Source organism: Pristis pectinata, chromosome 7 (genome assembly GCF_009764475.1).
Source record: "Pristis pectinata isolate sPriPec2 chromosome 7, sPriPec2.1.pri, whole genome shotgun sequence".
Classification (NCBI taxonomy): Eukaryota; Metazoa; Chordata; class Chondrichthyes; order Rhinopristiformes; family Pristidae; genus Pristis; species Pristis pectinata.
The window spans coordinates 96,719,327-96,735,372 of record NC_067411.1 but is presented as its reverse complement, the minus strand read 5'-3'; the positions used below and the strand labels follow the sequence as shown (position 1 = coordinate 96,735,372).

General features: G+C 39.9%; 1 protein-coding gene across 1 annotated transcript in view; it reads left to right on the top strand.

The window, feature by feature from the left end:
• Nucleotides 1-16,046, top strand: part of adgrv1 (adhesion G protein-coupled receptor V1) — a 249,447-nt gene that overhangs the window by 214,934 nt on the left and 18,467 nt on the right. Inside the window, exons 67-72 of the mRNA XM_052020663.1 lie at nt 1,705-1,854; nt 2,074-2,127; nt 3,298-3,765; nt 7,827-7,970; nt 13,492-13,663; nt 15,286-15,424. Of these exons, the coding sequence (XP_051876623.1) occupies nt 1,705-1,854; nt 2,074-2,127; nt 3,298-3,765; nt 7,827-7,970; nt 13,492-13,663; nt 15,286-15,424 (1,127 nt within the window). The remainder of the gene's footprint in view (nt 1-1,704; nt 1,855-2,073; nt 2,128-3,297; nt 3,766-7,826; nt 7,971-13,491; nt 13,664-15,285; nt 15,425-16,046) is intronic.

Genomic DNA, 16,046 nt, shown 5'->3' with positions numbered 1-16,046 from the left:
GTCTCATGGTGGTTATTGCAGACTTACAAAGTCATGCACACCACAGATATGTTGTGATTTCTGCCTGAACAATGAGCCAGAGCTCTAAGTGGAAAAGGGCAACTCCCAATAATCTGTGAGGACAATTGTGGGGATTGGGCGGTGTAGCCGCGCACATTGAGGACGTGTGTTTCCATACCTCCAACATGTTTCCCTCACCACCGTGGCAGCCCTTAATGCCGTAATACAGTAGTAATCATAGAGAGAGTTCATTAAGGGAGTGTCTTGCTTCTTGTGACTCCTAACAGCAGCTGCAATCACTATAGGCAGTTGCCTTGAGGAAGCATACACGTTGCATTTTGTGGCACTCAGACCTACCTTAAAGATCTTTTAAATTTGAGCATTTTAGCAGTTTTTGGGGTACACTTATTGGCCATTAATGCTAAATAAAACATCTCTTTACCATACCAAATCAAGGTGAAATCCACTTCCTAGACAAAAATTCCTGAGCAACACACTTGTAAAATTTCCTGAGCCCCCTTCTACATTTAAACAATGAGAGCATTATTTGCTTATGGCCAATTATTTCATTCTGATTTACATTCTTTTTAATGAACATGCAGAAGATTCACCCATTACAATTATTTTTATCCTGAATTTAAAACCCCAGAGCCATACAGCATGGAAACAGGCCCCTTGGCCCACTGAGTCCACACCAACCATCAGGCACTCATATACATTTATCTTGCACTAATCCAATTTTATTCTATCCACAGTCTCAGCAACTCCTCCCCAGATTCCACTCACCTGCACACCAGTGGCAATTTATAGTTGCCAGTTAACCTATCAGACATCGTTCAGATAAAGGAGGAAACTGGAGCATCTCGAGGAACCCCATGTGGCTGCAGGGAGAATGTGCAGAATCCACAGAGCCAGCACCAGAGATCAGGATTGAACTCGGGTCATTGGAACTGTGAGGCTGTTCTACTAACTGTGTGACTGTGCAATCCACAACAACAATCTGTTTTGGATATATGCTTTTTTTTTCCATCTACCTTTTCAAAAATTAATTTACTTATTCTGAACCCTGATTCCTCCCTTTCTGACCTCCCACAACGGCAGGGAATGGGCAGCTGATGTGATCTATAATGAGTTGCAAGGAATGTGCAATCGTGTCTGTTCGCTACTCCCTCTAATCCTTTCCCTTCAGTTCTGAGAGAGGAAAATCTAGATATTCAAAACAGAGATATTGTTGAATTCAGCAAAATCGGGAATTGAAACCATGCCCTGGTGGGCTATGACTTATCCATATTACAGTACTGCAACACAGTGTGTCCTTGATGTTGCACCCACTTTATCAGCAGTAAAATGTTTAGCAGATATTTTCTGAGAGGTATACAAATCTATTTTAAATTAAGTTTTGCATTCACCCTAGTGATATTTACATTTTTGGAATAGAATTGGAGTGGTGGTAGGTGTATGGTGCTGTTGGAAGCAACTCTTAACATAACAAATAAAAGCAGGAGTAGGTCATTGATTCCCTTGAGTTGCTCCATCATTAAACAAGATCATGGCCTATCTTCTATCCCTGACCTTTGCCCGTATCCTATAAGAACTTGTGTATTTCAAGGGTAAATCGGGGTTCAGAGTAAGCAAATTGATTTTTGAAAAGTTAATTAAATGTCTACACTTATGAAATTTCTTGTGCTTTTTATTATCCCTTAGGTTCAGAAGTTTGGAAATCCCAATGGAATAGTCCAATTTACTGAGGAGTCCTTGTATATGAAGACTTTCTTGGAACCATCCAACCAGGAAGAACTGATAAATATTTCATTCTTTATTACAAGGACTAGAGGAATGATGGGAGATGTAAAGGTCAGATTATAACTTACAACATTATTACTTTTAATTTGCTTGAGTGTCTTTCATAAAATATAGAAACTATTTTGCAAACCATAGAAATGTATTTAATGCTATATAAAGGTAGAAGCAATATGACAGTGGAAAATATTGCCCTTTTCACTGCAGAAGGTTATAAGATCACCCATTTATTTATTGTTTTTAAACCGTTCACAATCTTTTTTCCATTTCCAGCTTCAGACATGTAAATTAGCAGATTCATGTAAGCAGCAGACAGTGAACCTGCAGGTGTGATCTCACCAGCACTGGCACTGTGTTGGTGTAATGTGTACCAGATGATGCAAGGACAACCTACATGCATAGTTTACTGATGCTCTGCATGCAGTGCTCAGGCCTTTACATTTAATTCTGCAGGTTCCTTGCTCCTAAATCCCTGTCTACCAATATTTACACTATAATAAGAATTGTAATCATTAACTTCTTTATTGTTGACCAGCCCCAAACAGCAGCAACTGAAAACGAACAGAGGTTTTGGGTGAGATGCAAGTACTCTAAACCACTGCTCATCTTTTGCTTACCTTTACTTCTAATAGTGTAATGAATATGTTGGCTACTTAAATTGAAACTAAGCATGCATGTTCCAATTTTCCTCCAAGTTTGATTGGCAAATGGTTTCAGTCGGCAAAACAAAAACCTAAGATGGCGTAATGGCTTTTTGAGGGAAAGTTCCAGATTTCTATTATCCTTTGTTTGAAGAAGTGCTTCCTGGCAGAACCCCTGAAGCATTAATTTTAAGATTATGTTCCTTTGGGTGATACGATTCAACTACACAATTAATGATGAACTATCAGAAATCCTTGTATGTTTATTACTAACTTGTTTGATTACCTATATTCTTTTCAAGTCATTTGTATTGCATCTTTTCACCTCATTTTGTAACTTTGTACTTTCTATAACTAGCTCAAGAAACTATTATATGTATGGCATTTACTACGATGCAAAAATAGTGAAATTAAAGCACTGTTAGGTTGTCCAAAGTCCTTGAACTTCATGATTAAACAGACACACTTTATTCTGTTCTTGCTGTAACTGGTAAACTGAAGAGCAAACATGTCAGTTGTTGAAAATATAAATGTCCTTTTCCTATCCCTGATTAATATGACAAGGTATGAAATGTGTTTTATTTGTGCACTTGACATTTTGCACATATCTTAATAGAAGTGAATTAACTTTTTGTGTTCCTGAAGGCACGTTCAGGTTTGCTGTGATTCCTACTTAACTCTTACTATTTACCATTTGTTAATTTACCCTTTGAATATTTCAATAGCTTTTTTCCTCAAAGCAGGATTTATTTTAAGCTGGCATGTTAAAAAAAAATATCAAAAAAAGTTCACTACTTAACACACTTTTGCTACATTTGGTGATTTTGTTCTTAATTATCTTGTATCTCAATTTCAGGTAAACTGGCAGCTGTGGAGCAATGCTGATATGACAGGAGACTTTCTGTCAATCAGTGGCTCAGTTACTATCCCTGATATGCAGCAAAATGCGGAGATAAACATTCAGCTGTTAGCTGATGACATTCCAGAATTAGATGAAGTTTATATAATTAGGCTGACCTCTGTAGAAGGAGGTGCCGATTTGAATGAAGAAAAAGATCACGCAACATTTATTGTACCGGCAAATGATGACCCCTACGGCTTATTTGCCATCTACTCGGATCGACAAGCTGTAATTGTTGGAAGTGATTTGAATCGCTACTTTCAGATTAACATTACAAGACACGGTGGGACATTTCAAGATGTGAGTGTAGAATACGAGCTCATGTTTCACGGGCAAGGATTTACAACAGATGGATTGTTGGGAACTGTGTTGGTCAGAGATGGTGCCAGCTTTGCTGTTGCCAAAGTGCCAATCACAAATCAGGTGGGTACAACAGCTTAATGACAACATACTTGATCTTTTGACTTAACAGTTGTTACCTGAGTTTGAGGGGTACTGAGCATTCTACGTAAATGTTTTACTGAAGAGAGTGTACAGTGTCTGGAATCTAAGTGGGTGCAAGCACTGGCTGCTCTTCATGTATGGGAGGTGGGAAAGGTCCCAGAAGGCCTTCTGTCTCGTTTCTCATTACTCCAGCAATTCCAATCCTTTGGTTGTGGCTGACTTTAATCCTGCTTCCAATAACCAGACTATTGTGGAAGAGGCTGTGTCATGAAAACATCTGACATAAGTACAGGCATGAACCCAGAAATCTATACTTTGGGTGTAGGTCATCTGACTTACATTTAGTTGGAAGTGATGGAACAATTAAAGATCATTATACTGTATCTTCCTTTGGAAAATCCTGCATTACCTTTATAATGGACTTGCATGAACAAAAGTGGCAGAGCAACTTAATGCAGTTTCATCTGTAGAAAACTGTGGGGGCAATTTATCAAGAAGTATTTCAGCTTACTTATTTTGCTAAATTTATATATTCATATATATGACTGCATGGACTGTGCATAGTAGCTCTGTCTTGCCCTCTGTAGTCTAATGACACAACATATAATTTAAAAGGTTAATGATATTTTGAGATTCATCTTAGTAATACTGGAAATCAAAAGGATGCATATTAAGTTCCAGTCAAATGTACATCTTGACCCCAACAGTAATTACTTCTGGACATTGCACCTTGGGAAGAATTATAATTTCATGGCTAGGGTGTGGGCATCATTGGCAAGGCCAGGATTCCATCCCAAACAGCTCTTGATAAGGTACATGTGTTGTGAACGACTGGAATCCTTGAGGTGATGATAATTCCACCACTCTGTTAGATCGGGAGTTCCATAATTTTGACCCATCATTAATGAATGAATGGCAATGTACTTCCAAGTAAGTTTGCTATATGTCATGAAGGGGAACTTAAAAGGAGTTGGTGTCTCCATGCACCTGATTGCCTTGTTTTTCACAGTAAAGGTCATTGGTTTGGAAAGTACCATCAAGGAATCCCTGGCAAATTACTGAAGTGTACTTTACAGATGCCACAAACTGTAAACAACTTTGTGCTGAGGGAGTGAGGTAGTTGAGGGAGTGAATGTTCAAGGCAAAGGAAGCTGTTCCAATCAAGTGGGTTGTCCTGTCCTGCATCAAGTTGCGTTCCTTGAGTACTGTTGAACCTGCATTCATCTCACCAGATGGAGAGTATTCTATTACACCAATAAATTGCTGCGCTGATGGTGGAAAGGTTTTAATGAGTTGGGGGCTGCTGAATACCCTGTCTCTTGCTTACTATTATAGATACTTTATTTATGTAGTTGGTTCAATTAAGTTCCTGGCCAATGGTGGCCTACAGGATTTTGGTTGCAGGGGGTTCAATAACAGTAATGTCATTGGACACTAAAGTAGGTGATTAAAATCTGTCTTGTTGGAGATGGTCGTTGTCAGGTAGTTGGGAACTGCAAATGTTACTTGCCATTCATAACCCCAGGCTGAAATATTGTCCAGGTAAATCTGAACATGGGCATAGTCATACAACATGGAAAGAGGCCATTTGTCCACTGCAACCCCACTAACCAGTGGACATCTATCTGTATTAATCCCATCTTCCAGCACTTGGTTCATAGCTTTTAATGCCGGGGTGATTTCAGTGCTCACGTCTCTTAAATACTGTTAGCAACTCTACTTCCACCACTCTTTCTGGCTGAGCATTCCAGGTCCTCACCATTCTCTGGGTGACAAAGTTTCCTGTTAGATCCCTTCTGAATCTCTTACTCCTTGCTCTAAATCTATGTCCTCTAATTTTATTCACCTCTGATTAAAGGGAATCTGCAATCTACCTTTTCTATACCCTTCACCATCTTGTACACCTCAATTACATCTCCTCTTAACCTCCTTCACTCCAGGGAAAGCAGACCCAGCCTCTCATCATAAGTAAAACGCTCCATCCCAAGCAACTTCCTGGTGAATCTCCTCTGCATCTTCGCCAGCCCGATCACATCCTTCCTATCGTGTGGTGACCAGGACTGCACATTGTTCTCCAGCTGACGTCTGACCAATGTTTTATAAAGTAGGAGAATAACCTCCCTGTTCTTGTATTCAGTGCCCAGACTAATGAAGGCCAGCACCCCATATGCTTTCTTAACCATGTCATCTGTCTGCACTGTCCCCTTTTAAGGATCTTTGGACTTGCACACTAAGGTCCCTCTGTTCCTCAATGCTCCCTAGGACCCTACCACTCATAGTGTATGTCCTAGCCACATTAATACTTATCAGTGTTAAACTCCAACTGTCATTTCTCAGCCCATTTCACCAACACATTAATATCACCCTGTAGCCAAAGAAATCAGGTTTGCAACAACTCCACCGATCTTGATGTCACTGCAAACTTGCTGATCATGCCACCTACATCCAAATCTAAATCAATCACGTACATTGCAAGTAGCCATGGTCCCAGCACCCCTGTGGATCGATAGAACAACCCTCTGTCTCCTATTGCCAAGCCATTTCCGAATCCAATTTGCCAACCTGCCTTGGATCGCATGGGCGCCAACAAAATATGAACTGCTTTATCATTTCAGGAGTTGTGAATGGAATTGAACACATTGCATTCATCAACAAGTTGCCCATCTTTGACCTTATGTTATTTCTAAAACAACTGATGGTTGGGATCAGGACATCACCCTTGGAAATCCTGCAGCAATGTCCAGTGGCCAAGGTGTCTCCTCTCGCAGCTAATTTTGTGCTGGATGTGACTCCAGCCAATAAAGTGTTTTTCCCATGTTTCCACGTTGAATTAAGTTCCAGATGGGTGACTTGTTTCCCCATTAGGCAAAATGCAGCCTTGATGTCAGGGGAATTTGCTTTCAGCTCAGCTCTGGATGTAAGCTGGTAGCACAGTAGTGTAGTGGTTAGTGTAACGCTATTACAGTGCCAGCGACCCGGGTTCGATTCCTGCCACTGTCTGTAAGGAGTTTGTACATTCTCCCTGTGTGTCTGCATGGGTTTCCTCCCACATTCCAAAGACGTACAGGTTAGGAGCTGTGGGCATGCTATGTTGGCGCCGGAAGAGTGGCGACACTTGTGGGCTGCCCCCCAGCACATTCTCAATAACGCAGAAAGACGCATTTCACTGTGTGTTTCGATGTACATGTGACTAATAAATAAATATCTTAAAAGCTGTTCTTTTCTCACGTTTGGCCCATAGCTCCATTGAGATCTGAAGTGAAGTGTTCCTGCAGCCACCTAAAATGAGTGCTGAGTAAAATAGGTTGGTAAGCAGAAGTTGACTAGATTGGAGTTGTACTCTTTTTGTGTTCAGGATAGGACTAGATAATTTTTCACTTTGTTAAATGGATGCCAGTACTGTATATTTATTGGAAGAGCTTGGCTAATTCTAAAGCACATTCCTCGAACACTATAGATGGAATGTTTCCAGGGCTTATGGGCTTTGCTGTATCCATTGTACTCAAGTATTTATTAACATTACATGGAGGGAATTATATTGGCTGAAGACAGGCTTATGCAATGAGTAGATCTGAAGAGGAAACAGTGATGGAGCTAAATCATCCACTCGGCACTTCTGGTTGAAGGTGGATGTGAGAGCTTTAGGCTTGACTATCAGCCTTGAAAGGATCCAGCATGGATTCACCAGAGTAACAGAGTTGCTTCAAACGGGCAGTTTGCATTCTCTTTAACATGGAAGATTGAGAAAGAATGCAGCTGAGGTGTTTAAGATAACGAAAGGATTTGTTGGATTGATGAAGGAAATTATTTCATCTGGTGGGAAATCTAGCTCAGTGATGTTTCTTCTTGAAAATTCATCCTATGATATGAGTAATGGATGCAATAACTTGGACCAGAAAAGTTAACCTTCCAACCGTAAGATGATGAGATGCTGCTCCACAGTGATCTTCATCTTGGCTCACTGTGGTATGGCAATTTTTTTTTGAAGGTTGAAGGTAATTACCGACTAATACTGTTTTTGCATTTTGACTTCTCTGTAGATTTTCATCAGACTGGATTCTGACATTTCTGTTAAGTTGATAAATGTGAGCCTTTTGAGTGGAAATACTTCTGTTCCTCCCATGCTGTTAATTGGGACAGACTCAGCCAATATTTTCATCCCAGAAGAAGCAGCAAATTCTGAGGTAATTTTTCTTTCAATAAAGATACACGGTGACTGAAACATCTCTACTGTTGTTCTAATTCTCAGCTTCTATATTTTTCAGATATGATGCATAACTTTTTCAAACTTTTACTTGGTAACTTGGTTTATTTTTGTCACATGTACCGAGGTACAGTGAAAAGACTTGTCTTGCATACCATTCATACAGATCTATACAACAGTGCATTGAGGTAGTCCAAGGTAAAGCAATAATAGAATGCAGAATAAGGTGTTACAGTTACAGAGAAAGTGCATTTCAGGTAGACAATAAGGTGCAAGGTCATAATGAGGTAGATTGTGAGGTCAAGAATACCAGGGGATCCTTCAATAGACTTACAACAGCAGAATAGAAGCTGTCCTTGAGCCTGGTGGTATGTACTTTCAGGCTTTTGTATCTTCTGCCAGAAGGGAGGGGGGGAGAAGAGAGAATGAATGAAATCAATACACTAAGAAAATTATTGCTTGTTTTTCAAATCTAAAATATAAAAACACTGGATATATTCCATGGGTCACGCACATCTGTGGGAAACAGTTAATATTTCAGTTCAATGAACTGTCATTGGAATTATTCTGATGGAAGTTAATAATGACATTGAATTACTTTTCAACCATTCTTGGTTTATAGCAGCTTTTCAAAACTATAATTGGGAGAATTACAGAAGTCTTTTGCATTGCTGATTACTCTTTAGGGTATTAGATATATAATGCACAGTTAATAAATCTATTAACTATTCAAGATAATTTTTTACTTGCTGATCTGTTAGTCATAGGTAAATAATTTAAGATGGATTATGGGTTGAATATTTTGGATATTCTAGATCTGCTTACTGTACTAATCAGGGCCTTACACTTCCCTTGAGTTAAGCAAGTGAGACAGTTGGTTTTGAGAATGCCCAGTGTGATTGGTGTCCATGGTAACATTGATGTCAGGCTGGAAACTCAGTTTGGTGTTATCCTCTTCTGTATTTTCAGCTGCTCAGTGTTGGTGCATTGCCAATTCCATATAGCTCAAAGACGTACGTGGATGCTTGCCAATAACTGGATTTCACCTCAGTTTGTAACTCACAGTCAAAGCCTGCATATTGACATTCTGTGATACAGAATATTCAAGCATGATATGCACTTTGGACATTTGTTAACATTTTAATAGAAGTCTTTAAGTCAAAGTGGCCTCAATTGTTGTGGTAACTGGAAAAGAGCAGTTGGTTGGTTAAGATTACATTATCTTTCTTACTGATTACGGCTTCTGCCCTTCCTGTGATGTTTTCAAAACTCAATACTTATCCACATAATATAAATGAAAATTAATATTTATAGTATTATAAATTTTAATATGTAATCCAGAAGATTAAGATGCATGGCATCCATGGTGATTTGGGAATTTGGGTTAAGAATTGTGTCGTCCTCCGTAGAAGACACGAGGGTAGTGGTGGAAGGGTGTTATTCTTGACCAGAAGGTGTTCCACAGGGATCGGTGCTGGGGCCTCTGTTGTTTGTGACACATATGAATGACTTCGATGAAAATGTAGATGGGTGGGTTAGTAAGTTTGCAGATGACACAATGATTGTGGAGTTGTGGACACTGTAGAGGGCTGTCAAAGGATACTGTCGGTTATAGATTAACTACAGGTGTGGCAAAGAAATGGCAGATGGAGTTTAATCCAGGCAAGTGTGAGGTGTTGCACTTTGCGAGGTCAAACATAAGGGGAAAGTATACATTTAATGGCAGAATCCTTACCAGCATTGATGTACAGAGGGGACTTGGGATCCAAGTCTATAGCTCACTGAAAGTGACCACACAGGTAGATAGGGTGGTAAAGAAGGCATATTGGCATGCTTGCCTTCATTGGTCAGGGCACTGAGTAAAATTTATTAGAAAAAATGTACTTTAATTTGGCACTGTGTTTGGTGCAGACATTATGGGCCGAAGGGCCTGTTCCTGTGTTGTACTGTTCCATGTTCCATATGTTCTACCTCTGTCAAAAGATCCAGTTAATTTTCTCATGTCCATGGAGGCAGCAACTGGTATTGCTAATACAAGAAGAATGCAATTTAAAGCACAAACAAAGCATTTTGAATCCATGACCAATATTTGTTGTGTTAAGGAATGCTCTTTCATCAGTTTGGTTTATTGGCATATTACTATTGTCACATGTACCGAGATACAGCGAAAAACTTTATTTTGCATGCCATCCATTACAGATCATTTGAAAACATAAGAGTCTTATAACAGCAGGACAGAAGTTATCCTTGAGCCTGGCGGTATATGTTTTCAGGCTTTTTTATCTTCTGCCTGATGGAGGGGGGGGTGGGGGGAAGAAGAGAGAATGACCAGGGTGGAAGGGGTCTTTGATTATGTTGGCTGCTTTCCTGAGGCAGTGGGAAGTGTAGACAGAGACCATGGAGGGGAGGCTGGTTTCTGTGATGTGCCGAGCTGTGTCTACAACTCTATATTTTCTTGCGGTCTTGGGCAGAGCAGTTGCCGTACCATGCTGTGATGAGTCCTGAAGAAGGGTCCTGACCTGAAACGTTGACTGCCTGCTTTTCTCCACGGATGCTGCCAGGCCTGCTGAGTTCTTCCAGCATCATTGTGTTTTTCCATCTAGATTCCAGCATTTGCAGTCCTTTGTTTCCCGATACATCTGGATAGGATGCTTTCTATGGTGCATGTATAAAAATTGGTGAGGGTCAATGGAGACATGCTGAATTTCTTTCCATTTTCTGGTCAACTGTATCCAAGGACTCCCCAGTTTGTTCATCTCAAGACAGAAAGTTCCGTCTTTAGGGAGGTGGCATGGCAACCTAACAAAAAGCTCCAATTAGAACATAGGACATTACAGCACAGTACAGGACCTTCGGCCCACGATGTTATGCCGACATTTTATCCTGCTCTAAGATCTATCTAACCCTTCCCTCCCACATAGCCCTCCATTTGTCTATCATTCATGTGTATATCTAAGAGTCTCTTAAATGTCCCTAATGTATCTGCCCCCACCACCTCTTCTGGCAGTGCGTTCCACGCACCCACCACTCTCTGTGTAAAAAAAAACTTTCCTCTGACATCCCCCTTATACCTTCCTCCAATCACCTTAAAATTATGCCCCCTTGTTTAAGCCATTTTCACCCTGGGAAAAAAATCTCTGACTATGCACTCTATCTATGCCTCTTATCATCTTGTACACCTCTATCAAGTCACCTCTCATCCTCCTTCGCTCCAAAAAGAACAGCTCACTCAACCTATCCCCATAAGACATGCTCTCCAATCCAAGCAGCAATCTGGTAAATTCCCTCTGCACCGTCTCTAAAGCTTCCACATCCTTCCTATAATGAGAAGACCAGAACTGAACACAATACTCCAAGTGTGGTCTAACAGGAGTTTTATAGTGCTGCAACATCTCTTGAACTCAATACCCCGACTAATGAAGGCCAACACACCATACATCTTCTTAACAATCCTGTCAACCTATGCGGCAACCTTGAGGGATCTATGGGCGTGGACCCCAAGATCCCTCCATTCCTCCACACTGCTAAGAGTTCTGCCATTAACCTTGTATTCTGCCTTCAAATTCGATCTTCCAAAGTGTATCACTTCACACTGCTCCGGGTTGAATAACCGGATTGAGTAACTTTGGATCAGGCGGCATATCAGCTTGAATGGAAGTTAACTGCTTATTGTCAATTTACCTTCTGTTTTCTGAGGGGGAGGTACAAATAAAATCATTCTCCTAAACCTTGCACCATCGATCCACGGATCTACATTTCATTTTGATTCAGGCGTACCATTTCAGTGCAAAAGGGACAACTTGTACATATCCATGGGTGAATTGGCACTTTTTGCACCTTTCAAACTTAGATTAGAGAGGGGAATTGTGGCAGAGCTTGGAAATAGATCATGAATTCTAATAAGTTACTAACCTTAAAATCCTACGAGTGGATAAACTACTTCAATCCCCCCCAAAAATCAGATTTCATTGTTAGATATATCATCAAATTGGAGGGAAATCTAGTTGTTTTCTAAAAGATTTGGTGATATCACTGAAGAGTGATATTGCCCATTCCAGAACTATGCAATGGCTACCTTACTATGCCTACAATAGCACAGTACACATTGCAGTTGCAACTTCATGGTATTTATGAACTACAAACAAACTTGAAGTACATGGACTTTCAAGTATACTTGTTCACTTTCCATGCGGATCCATATTAGACATATGAGATACAAAATAAACTGCAGATGCTGGAAATTAAATGGAAACAGAAAATGCTGGAAACACTCACCAGGTCAGGCAGCATCTGTGGAAAGAGAAATAGTTAATGTTTCAGGTCATGAAGTTGTACAGCACAGAAACAGGCTCTGCGGCCCACCACATCCATGCTGATCTTTTTGCCCATCTACACCAATCCAATTTGCCTGCGTTAGTCCATATTCTCCTATTTAAGTGCCTGTCTTAATGACTCTGAAATATAGTAATTGTCTCCGATAGTAATGTAGTATATGAAATATAGTAATGAGTTCCAGATGTCAACCACTCTCTCTGTGTGGAAAAAAAACTTTCCTCTCAGATCTCCTTTAAAACTCCTTCCTCTTACCATAAATCTATGCCCTCTTGTTTTTGATATCCCTACCATGGGGAAAATATTTTGACCATCTAGTCTATGCCTACCTCATATCATTTTATGTACATTTATCAGGTCACCAATCAGCCTCCTTCGCTCCAGGGAAAACTAGCCCAGCCTATCCAATTTCTTCCCATCAACTGAAGTCCTCCAATCCAGGCAAAAGGTGAATCTCCCCTGCACTTTCTCCAGCGTGACACTTTCTTCCTTTAGTGTGGTGGTCAGAACTGCACACAGTGCGATATAACCAGTGTTTTGTAAAGTTGCAACATAACATTCCAACTTTTATATTCAATGACTTGACATGCCACATGCCTTCTTCACCATCCTATCTACCTGTGTGGTCACCTTCAGGGAACCATGGACGAACCCCAGTGGCCCTGTATTAATCAACATTCCTTAGTGCCCTTCCATTTACTGCGAACCCTACCCCTATATGACTCCCTAAAATGCATCACCTTGCACTTGTTGAGATTAAGTTCCATCTGCCAACACTCCGCCCAACTTTCCATCTGATCTGTATTCTGCTGGAGCCTTGGACAACTTTCCTCACTGTCAACAACATCACCAACTTTCGTAGCATCCCCAAACTTACTAATAATGCCTCCTACGTTCACATGCACATCATGAATATGCAAGGATCCCAGCACCAATTCCTGCAATACACCACTGATCACAGACTGGGCAAAGTTCTAGTGAAGGGTTCGGGACCTGATAATGATAATCTCTTTTCACAGATGCTGGCTGACCTGCTGAATGTTTCCATTGTTTTCTATTTTCATTCCAATTTTGACATACTTGTTGAGGTTACTAATAACTAATTGTTGACAATCATGATAATTTTACCACTGCCCAGTTCCACAGTGATTGCTGAATATTCTTTTTAGGTTGGCTTTGATTCTTTGGTACTTCAAGTCTCAGATATTTCTGCTGGCATATGTTGGGCTGTAATATCACGGAATGGTGTGTATGGGCTTGTGGTTGTAGAATGGAGAAGTGGCTACCCTGATGGCATGGTCCCTGCTGGATTCACACCTGGCTATATCAAACCTGCATTTGGTAAGTGCAATTGGTCACAGTTTACAAGACTTAATAGTGACCAATGTGATCAGTAAACTATCCATGACTTTGCCCTTTTTGCAGACTGGACTCAATTCTTCATTTTAAATGCATTATTCCAGGAAACCTACTTCTTGCTTTAAAACAAAAAGATCCACATGAAGAATTACACAGGTAGTTTAGTAACTCATGGAAGGACTTTGCTGGAAAGGTCACATCTATGCCAGCTGGTTGAATAGCTTGTGACTGTGGAAAATACTCAGGGATATTGTCTGAATCAGAAAAAGTTAAGCTCTATACATAATATTTAACTTTCTTGAGTCCTTCATGAATAATGTACAAAGGTATGTGTATACCTGTAATATACCAGATTATCATGTGAAAAAAGATACTTGGACCTTTGCAAATTCAAGCAGCCATTTTCGTGTCAAATTCATTTTGAATATTTTTCAAGCATTCCTCGGTCTCAAATCTGGTAGTTTTTGTGATGGTTGCTTCTCAGAGTCGGCCCTCATTGCATCCATTTTACTTCTGGTAAACCAGGTGTAATAGTATAGTTCCTTGCCTATTATCATTTTTAATGTCTAAATTTATAGAAAACTGGATTGAAGAACCTTTTTAATATATTGGAAACAAATTCAACAGCAAGAATAATTAAACAAGTATTAATAGTAAAGTTTGTTTAAGTAACCTGTGCTAACGAAACTAAAGTAATGGGATCAGTTAAGCAAGCCAGCACTTGAAGTAAACATGTATTAAAGATGGAGTTATAACATTGTTCTAAAGACTTCTTGACTTGTTATGTTTGCAAATGTAGCAGTGAAACAAGCACAAAATCACTAAATTTACTCTCGCCTCGGAAGTGCTGTCATCAGATATTAAGTCACTGGAAACTCTGCTGGACAATATGTCTGTTATTATTTATACAAATAAAGTGCACAGTTAGTGATGTTACCTATTATTTGTGAATCCATATTTTACTCAATTATTAGTTTTTTTGTCTTCATTATGTCAAATAATGGTTCTGCAAAATTGTTTTCCATATGCTACTGCATATGAGGAGTAACTCTTCCCTCCATCCTGGACATCTACAACACACAATGCACACGCAAGGTCTGCAGAATCTTAGATGACCCTTCTCATCCCTCCCATGACCTATTTGTCCCACTGCCGTCTGGCAAGCGGTGCCGGAGCATCCGGGCCAGAACTACTATACTGCACAACAGTATTTTCTCCCAGGCTGTCAGGCTCCTGAATACCCTGGAGGCAGTTTCAGACAAATGCCGCGTCAAAGGCCCTGGTTTGCACGACGGTGTATAAGAACTTTGGCTGCTGCTGAACATGTTTATACATTTAGTGCAACGCACTGAGTTCTGTATTTTCTTCGTCCAACTCAGTTTTGCACTAACCCTGCACTAATTTTGTACTCTGTATATACTGTTTTTTGCACTATTTGTACTTGCACAATTTTTTTTTGGTCTGCGTTTATTGTACGTCTTTTTATGTATGTCCTCTGTTATGTGAGTCTGGGGGAAATGACATTTTGTTCCTCCATGTGTTTTTATAGCATATGGGTGAATGACAATAAAGTAACTTGACTTAATTTAATGACTTTACATCAGGTTCAGTTGTCCTTTCCCATGGTGAAAAAAGAAAGCCAGTGTTACTCACTGTACCAACCACTGACTTTACGGGCAAGGAGTCCTTTGCCATTCATCTGACTGCCGTACACAGTAATCTTACTGGTAAAGCTGAACTAAGGTAAGCCCATCAGATGTATTATAAAACTTTGTAATCAATAATTATCTACATTTTTCAGTTAATTTCATACATTAATTACTTGAAACTATTTATTTAACCAAGACAGTCCTGGGAATTTTCTTAGATTTATTTTTTGGGTTTAAAGCAACAGTGGCAAGGCCAGCATCTATTGCCCTTGAACTCAGTGACTTGCTGGGCCATGCAGAAGGCAACCACATGAGATGGGTCTGGAGACATATGTAGGCCAGATGTGTAAGGAAGGCAAATTTCCAGTCCTGAGGGTTATTGGTGAACCAAACAGGTTTCTGTAACAATCTGGAATTTTTTTGTGGTCATTATTACAAAGCACTAGTTCTAGTTATCCCAAATGATGATTAAATTAATTTAAATTCTGGAAATGCTATGCTAGGATTTGAACGTGGGTCCCTGCACTGTTAGCTTAAAAAAATGCAAATGCTGGAAATCTGAATTAAAAACAGAAAATGCTGGAGGTACCTGCTTTGATGAAGGGTCTTCAGCATGAAATGTTAAATGTTACTCTTTACATAGATGCTGCCTGGTCTACTGAGTTTCTCCAGCATTTTCAGTTTTTATTTCACTGGATTGTTCATCCAGCTACATA